Source organism: Borostomias antarcticus (assembly GCF_949987555.1).
Source record: "Borostomias antarcticus genome assembly, chromosome: 1".
NCBI classification, from domain to species: Eukaryota; Metazoa; Chordata; class Actinopteri; order Stomiiformes; family Stomiidae; genus Borostomias; species Borostomias antarcticus.
In genome coordinates this window covers 49,264,259-49,273,038 of record NC_140234.1, presented here as the reverse complement: position 1 = coordinate 49,273,038, position 8,780 = coordinate 49,264,259, and the positions used below count along the sequence as shown (strand labels likewise).

The 8,780-nt window shown below is 42.8% G+C and overlaps 2 protein-coding genes across 2 annotated transcripts; both read left to right on the top strand.

Annotated features, from left to right (window-relative positions):
- Nucleotides 1-1,787: 1,787 nt before the first annotated feature.
- On the top strand, nucleotides 1,788-2,780 carry gpr55a (G protein-coupled receptor 55a; the record flags this gene model as incomplete). Its single annotated transcript, XM_084436066.1, has 1 exon — nucleotides 1,788-2,780. The coding sequence occupies one exon, from the start codon at nucleotides 1,788-1,790 to the stop codon at nucleotides 2,778-2,780; it is 993 nt and encodes a 330-aa protein (XP_084292192.1).
- A 1,051-nt stretch (nucleotides 2,781-3,831) lies between these two features.
- Nucleotides 3,832-4,727, top strand: lpar5b (lysophosphatidic acid receptor 5b; the record flags this gene model as incomplete). The annotated part of the gene is given in 2 exon segments (XM_084436056.1): nucleotides 3,832-4,503; nucleotides 4,506-4,727. Coding segments are annotated over 2 exon segments (894 nt in total).
- Between the last annotated feature and the right edge of the window lie 4,053 nt (nucleotides 4,728-8,780).

The following is an 8,780-nucleotide window of genomic DNA, read 5'->3' as shown; positions in this document are numbered from 1 at the left end:
ATGTCCCCCACTGACTCTGAAGCATTACTTTCCACATGCCTTTTGATTGTATTGTATATAGGATTATATTGCATACTGTATAGGATCGTATTGTATTGCCTCCTTGCTATTGCTTTTTGTGTTATTATAGCCTATTTTGCACTGTCCTGTCTGGTCCTTGCACCTTGTCTATTGTATCTATTGTTATGCACCAACAGTCCAAAGCAAATTTATCATGTGTGTGAAAACCTACCTGGCTAAATAAATCTGATTCTGAAAGACGAAACAACTGTTGTGCATGCATGAGCTGTGGATGAGGATGTGGTGAGATATCTGTTATGAGCCCAGAATCTGTACCGTAACTTCCTGTTTTGCTTCATCTGCTTGTGTCTCTGTGTGTCTCTGTTGAAAATACATGTTACTATAATTTGAGAGAAAGAGAGAAAGAGAGAGAGAGAGAGAGAGAGAGAGAGAGACCTTGGAGGTGGATCTTCCTATCAGTGTCCTGTATAGGGTAGTAGGTTACGGCCTATTTCACTCAATATCTTTTGAGGCATCTTTTTAGACAGGCAAATATGAACTATGCCAGTAGACAAAATGGAAAGGAATACGTCCACTGCAAATTGTCAAAAATAACTTTCCTATCACAGCTTCTTTCCTTTCATGGAGATCTAAGCGTTTTAGAAGAACTGCGCCATACAGCATGTAGCCTACAATACAATACTTATTGTAAAACCACATGTGTGGGTTGAATGCAAGCAGAAGTGGGACAGCACAGTTGGCAGATGCAAGTGCACAAGGGCAAAAGCAATGCATTTGTGTAGGCTTTATGCCTAGCACGGAACAATAGCTCATTAGGTTATAATGACTACATGCAAAATTACAGTAGCCACGGCACGCGGATCGTACGTTTGGGCAGGTGCACTGGTTGAGCGCGCGCAACGGTCGGCTCAATCGGGTGAAAAAATAAACTACACACTTGTAGGATCTTTGTACTTAACCGGGGTAGGCCAAATCCAAACATTTGGTAAGTGTTACAATTTCAACATAAATCTCAATACCATTTTCAATCATCGGCATAAAATAATTTGAATTCTGTGTTGGTTATTTCCCCTAGTTTAGAATTATGGTGGAAATTATATTGCCAAAGTCATCACATGTATGCTACACGCGATGGCTTTAATTTCCACAATAATGAAACATTGTGAATTAACCCCCTAAGTAAAAGCAATAGGCCATGTGTTTGTGTTTAGGCCTTAGTCTGTATGTTTCCTACAGAGATACTGTTTTTTCAAGGGTTAGGGTTAGGGTACAATATTCATTCTTGGGGGATTTGGGGGTTCATTCTTGGGGGATTTAATCACAATGTTTCTGCAGGCCTATTCTACTCTATTCTACTCTTAACACAAAAGTTGGATAGCAGCTCTGTACAATAACCATTGAAACTATGCTTCTTCTTGGGTTCTATAAAAAGCCTGACAACAGGAAGCAAAATAAGGAAACGCCACATATTAACTATTCACCATGTGATGATGATGCCTATTCAAAGTCTATTAGAGTTCATTCGCAGAAGCAGAATGTATTCACATTATGTGGCTGAGTTACTACCACGTACCACTAATAGTCTAATTAATGTGTAATTTAAATAACACACTGACAATGTATATCTATTATGAAATATCCCGACCAACAGTTTATCAATAATCATTGCATCCTGCTAGCTTAACAAGTTAAAGCGTAGATTGAGATCTAAAGTGTAACATGAGCGATCCAGAATAACACATTATAATTGTCTCTCTACAGTGAAAATGTCAGTTCATGACAGCTCATTCGTCCATTACATCCAGTGGATTGTCTACATCCCTACATTAGTGATAGGCCTCCCCCTCAACCTGGCTGCCTTGTGGCTGCTTGTCTTCAGGATTCGCCGTTGGACCGAGTCCACCGTGTACCTCACCAGCCTGGTCATCAATGACAGCCTGCTCATCTTCTCACTGCCCTTCAAGATGCATGCCTACAACAGCACCTGGGCACTGGGCAGGGGCTTCTGCACCTTCCTGGAGAGCCTGGTCTTTGTCAACATCTACGGCAGCATTATGCTGACTGCTTGCATCTCGGGTGATCGCTACATGTCTCTGCAATTCCCATTCAAGTCAAAGCACCTGCGCTCACCCCGCAAAGCCACCTTGGTGTCCCTGATACTGTGGGTGATGATGTTCTCCGGAACAACGGCTGTCTATGACCTCCATGGGGAGAACAGCACCAGCACCTATGCTGACAACATCACTTGCTTTCAGGGATTCTCAGACCACACCTGGAGTAAGCTGTGGATCATCATCCTCATGGAGACAGTGTTTTCTGCCAGCACCGTCGCCGTGGTGTTCTTCTCCGTGCGCGTGATGCAAATTCTCAGGAAGATGCGTCGGCGGAACCCACTGGACGAGAAGCTGCGGAACAACAAGTCGGTGAAGATCGTCCTGAGCAACCTGGTGGCCTTCCTACTCTGCTTCATCCCCTACCACATGTTGGCGCTCGTCTACTTCCTAGCCAAGAACAGGAAGGCAGGCGACTATGTCATCGTGCCCCTGAGGAACTTTGTGCACATCAGCACCTGCATGAGCAGCATCAACTGTCTGACGGACGGCATCTGCTACTACTTAATCCTGAACGAGAGTCTTCTGTCCGCCCGGTCGGAGAGGATGAGGCTCTCAACCCGAGGGGACATAGGGAAGCACAGCGGAGAGCAGGCTCCACAATTGACACCTTGTAAACAGAACAAAACCTTATCTCTCAAAGTGTAGACATACAGTATATAAAGGGTTACACTTATTCAGCCTCAGAGTGCAGAGTGAAGACTGTTTCGAATATGGGTGCAAAATAAGTTTCATCTGAGACTAAAAAAGACTCTTTAGTAAGAAATGTCTAACTTGCATAACATTACAGTCATTTAGCAGACGCTTTTATCCAAAGCGACTAACAATAATTGCATTTAACGTAGGAAAAGCCAATGTACTACTACTTGCCAGAACTCACAAGTGCATCTTCCTTCTAAAACAAGAGACTAAAAGCATAATCTAGTGCTGAAGGCAAAGTGCAATCTAAAGTACAGTGCAATACAATACAATACAATAAAATACAATAAGTGCTTAGGAGGGAGGATTGTTGTAGTACTTCTTGAAGAGATGAGTCTTGAGCCTGCGACGAAAGATGGGCAGCGACTCTGCTGTCCTGACATCAGTGGGCAGTTCATTCCACCACTGCGGGGCCAGGACAGAGAAGAGCCGTGACTGTGCATAAGTGATATTGGGAAGTCATCAAACTGTCAGCTGTATGATTCAGTTGTAAGGCCTATTCACAAAGACGAGGCAACTCTTTAAAGAGCTGATAGCCCAGAAAGTTCCAATTGACTACCTGATCTGATCAGCAAACTGCAAATAATGATCAAGTACTGAATATTTGTTCATATTGGATAGGATCTTGTGTCGGCACAATGTTCTGTTGGGGGCCTCAAACCTTCCTGTTTGTCTAACAAGGCCCTACCATGACGATGTACACAGTATGTGGAAAATAGTACTCAGTAGTACCCAGGTTACATTTTCTCTAAGGAAGTTACACGTACACATACAACCACCCCGATTTCCTGTTTAATAAATTTGCATCTCTCACACAAACAGATCAACCTCTTTTTCACGGTTCTCTAGAAGGAAGCCACATGTAGTGAGCCGAGCTCAGAGCCAATTTCACCAAAACCCAGCTGTGTGAGGATAATATAACATACCATCTTGGGAACTTTGAGCCATTAGGCTTGAGAAGCATTGGTTCTCAAGGCTACTTACTTCTATCTTGTGAACCATGACTACCGACTCTTTTGAGGGGAACATTATGGACATGAGGTACATGGTCTCTGCAGTGGTTTATGGCTCTGTGGGTCTGTTGGGACTGCTGCTCAACACAGTGTCACTACGCCATCATGGGCTCAAATCCTCCTGCATTGTCTTCATGTTTCACCTGGCTTTGTCTGACCTCCTGCTGGTGCTTTCCCTGCCCACATGGGTCTACTTCTATGCCACCGCCACCTGGCCCTTCAGCACAGGGGTCTGCTGCACTGCCACCATGTTCTACCGTAATAACATCTGCTCCAGCATGTTCTTCATCACCTTCATCGGCCTGGACAGGCTTCTGGCTGTGGTGTACCCTCTGAGGTCAAGGCACCTGCGCTCCACTTCCAATGCATGGAAAGCCTCTATCATCGTGTGGCTCTTGATACTGGGGACCTCCATCCCAGAGAGCCTCGATTTTGTCTACGATGTAAAGGCTCAGAATGTGACTAGGCCTACCTGCTTTGAGTTAAGTGTTCGCCCTCCCAAAACGATTGCTTATTTGCAAGCAGCTATTAACCTCGTCTGGCTGGCAGTCAATGTGGTGTCCACAGCCATGGTGTTTTGGACAATGCGCAGGAGTCTCAGTGATGCTGCACATGTCAACAACAAGATGAATGTCATGCTACTGTATGCCTTGAATGATGTTTGTTGATGTTTGTCATCTGCTTTTTGCCAATGACCATAATTTTGATTTTTGATGGGGGGAAGAACCAAAATGCCATAATGATAGCAATCTGCCTTGCGAGCGTCAACTGCTGCCTGGACCCCATGTTATACTACTTTTCTCTAGATGCTTTCTGGAAGAAAAAAGAAGGATCAGAACGTTATGGTCTCTCTCCCAAGACCCATGAATCTGCTGGAAATTGACTTTGCATGGTAAAAAACAGAGCCGCTGTGGGGGATGTCAACAATGTGAATTTGTAGAAAATTATTGTAGAAAATATTTGTTGCAGTTGAAATTTTCATTGTTAAATGTATTTGGTTCACTGATTATTTCCAGATATTTGTATAATCAATCAATAACAACAACCATAATCATAATAATAATAATAATAATAATAATAATCAACCGAATGTGTGATATTCCTTTGTAAATATTTTGATGATATATTTGATGTATAAAGCACCAGTCTCCAAATGTTACATTTTGCCTCCAAACTTTTGGTGTCACATGATCCATGTACCTTAAGCCCAAAAGTGAAGGTTCCCCACACACTGGCTAAGCTTGCAAGTAAAACACTTTTATTGTAGTAATGCTTCGGTTCTGATGCTTGATGAAGGTCAAAGGACTGGAACGTTGAACCTTCTTTTTTTTATGACAGCCTGTACTGTACATTTGGAATAGTGTAAAGAGCCAGTAAGAGTTGGAAGACCCACTTTATTGACACCAAAGTGAGAATAGAACTATTTGCACAGACACCTTTGAAATAGAGCCCTTGCCTATCACTTACTGTATATTCACAGAATATTGTTGACATTTAACTCTCTGTTCTGATCTGTGCTGAGGTAAAGTGAACACTCCCAGTGAGCATTTCTACATTGATTAGACGTTGAAAGCCATCAATCTCAAGATGTCCAAGGACCGCTAAAACATGGTCCAAAATGAAAATTGAGAAGATTTTTTTTAGGTGGGCAAGCTTGCAGAAGCTAGCCCAACTTGTGAAATTCCCACTATTTCTTTCTTTCTTTCTTTCTTTCTTTCTTTCTTTCTTTCTTTCTTTCTTTCTTTCTTTCTTTCTTTCTTTCTTTCTTTCTTTCTTTCTTTCTTATTCTAGTTCTTCCCAGTTGTTTGGCCCTTAACTACTTCTTCATACTTTGTGCTAGAAACTTCATTCAAAGTTTAAAATGTTCATCATCTTTAGCTCTTTAACGGATCCATTCAGATTTTTTATATTTTTTATAGTTTTTTAGAAATTTAACTTTTAAAACTATTTTTTGTCCTATTAAAACTGCTTGAAACTGCTTTTGGAATGTTCAGAAACTTTATGTTTTTAGAGTGGTGGCAGCAGTTGCTTTGAAAATATTCACACATTTTGTAAACTGCTGGCACTCCTACAGTTTTGACAGCTCACACACATATTATACATCAAAACATTCACACAACTGTGCTGATTCGTACAATGTATCTAAGCTGTGTGACTTATAGTTTTCACGGTATGATGATTTGTTCGGCAACTGCGCTCCCCATTGAAACGTATGGTGCCGCACTTTTGAGCTGCTAATTTTGCATTTTTACCCTTTGTCTAACTTGTCGCCATGCCTACAGTGTTTAAGCTATACAGACATATTATACATAGACATTTTCTGCAAGTTCTCAGGATTCCTATGGTGTCAATATATAAGCTGTAACATTTATAGTTTTCGCGATAGAGCTGTCTGAAGCGGACCATGTCTAGGATCAGAGTGTCAGTTGGGATTATAGTGGTGGCAGCTGTTGCTTTTTTTGAATTTGTGTGCATGTGCAGCCTCTCTTAAAGGTACAAGCACCCTTTTATAACTAATGTGATAGCACAGAACTCAGCCAAAGTGGAATAGAGACACATGATCTTCACTGGTGGGGGCCGGTAGGTAGCCCGGAGAGGAGTACACCGTCCCTGACTGGCTATGACCAAAAGGGGCGGAGCCTCGCCACCACGCCACTATTCACACCACAGAACTCACTTTTCAGCCCCTGAGTGGGCTAGAGACACACAGTCTTCAATGGTGGATGCATGGAAATTGCCCGGAGGTCACTGTACTGTCCCCGACTAGCTGTGACCCAAGGGGGCGTGGCCTAACCAACACACCACTATCCATGCCACGGGCCTCACAACTCAGCCCTTGAGTCGGCTAGAGACACACGGTCTTCACCGGTGGAGTCAGGTAGGTGACCCGGAGAGGGGTACACTGTCCCCGACTGGCTATGACCAAAAGGGGCAGAGCCTCGCCAGCACGCCACTATTCACGCCACAGAACTCACTTTTCAGCCCGAGTGGTCTAGAGACACACAGTGTTCAAAGGTGGATGCATGGAAATTGCCCGGAGGTCACTGTACTGTCCCCGACTAGCTGTGACCCAAGGGGGCGTGGCCTAACCAACACACCACTATCCATGCCACGGGCCTCACAACTCAGCCCTTGAGTGGGCTAGAGACACACGGTCTTCACCGGTGCGGGCGGGTAGGTGGCCCGGAGAGGGGTACACTGTCCCTGACCAGCTCTGACCTGAGGGGGCGGAGTCTCGCCACCATGCCACGGACCCCACAATACCGCCCGTGAGTGGGCTAGAGACGCACGGTCTTCGCCGGTGGGTTCATGGAGATTGCCTGGTCCGTAGTAGTACTAGCAGTAGCTGTTACATACAGCTGCAGCAGCTAGCCCACCTCACATTTTCTCCAGGAAATGTACTTTCTAGATTGAGGTTGTTGTTTTAACATCAACATTAAACGCCATTTCAACATGCAATATTAATCAGAATTTAATCAATAAAGACAAACTATACACAGTATAAGCATCACATGTGTCATGCAACTACATTTCTACATGCCCTGCATCCTGTCCAGGGGGATGTGCTGGCACGTAGTTAGTCATCAGAGATCCAACCAAGGCCCCAAGTGAGAAGTCATATTTATTGTAATGTTACATCCAAAAAAACAAGACAACGGTGTGGTCAATGTAACATTTGAAATTAAGCTCCAATTCACACTTTATAATGTATGAAGAAATATTGATACAGAAGAACTACTGAGATAGTACATCCTGAAAGTAGTAAAATGAAATAGAAATTAAAGAAAAAGTTCTACATCTTAAGACAAATATCAACAAATAAATAAATAGAACAATCCTGCAACTTAAGTAGAAAGGATCCTATTGCAGGGTCAACTTCTCCCCCTACAACCTGGGTATGCTTCAAGTGGTCTGCCATCATGTCAATTATTGTCCCCCACCCAGCGACAGCCGAAGGGGGGGGACTTTAGGTTGGCCGGTGTCACGTTGTGAGTGAGTGAGTGAGTGAGTGAGTGAGTGAGTGAGTGAGTGAGTGAGTCTGTCAGTCCCCCTGTAGTACCAGAACCCACCACAAAAGGGGTGCCTTTCCAATTAATTTTTCCATTGACAAGTACATTTATATTTTTACAGCAAAAACTATGCTTGGTGTCTCAGTATAGTCTCAGACAGGTTTACTCTGGAAATCATGTACTTTCTTCATCCACAGAAAGTAGAGCTTGAGGTGTTTAGTAGAGCTAGATATGTCTGTATTTCAACATTCATTATAGGACATTAGACCATACAGGTGCATGGACTTGTTTACCCACTAGATGGATACGTTATACTCTTATTCACTCTACCATGGTTTTTTAGAGAGCTTACTTTGGTCAATCATTGATACACATGATGTGACATTAGGAGCGCTAGATATGTCTGTATTTCAACATTTATTATAGGACTTTTAACAACTAGTGAATGTTGCACCAAGGGTCATGCCTCTCGATTCCAGATTGCCGGCATGCTATATAAAATCACACATTATGCTGTCTTTCTTTGGTTCATTATAAACAAACAAAGCCAGAAAATTGAGGGGTCTTCTATAGGGCAATATAGTGGGATCTCTGTATAAAAACGTCTTATTAGAAGCAGGGGGCTTGATACCACAAGGGAACATGCATAATGGGTGGGGGACAACATGTTTACATGTGTTCAGTGTGTACTGTGTACCTGTAGACTGAGGTGTGATAACTCTCCTAAATCCTTCAAGTCTTCATCCTTCACCATATAATCGCTTCACAGTATAACTGTGCTAAACTTGAAGCTAGTCATGTCTAGCTTCAACTAGAAATGCCCATTAAAAAGTTTTTATTAAAAGATTATTCTTTTTTGGGGGGGGTTATTGCATTCGAATGTGTATAGTTATAAACATATCCATAAATTCAATTATTTCTCAAAT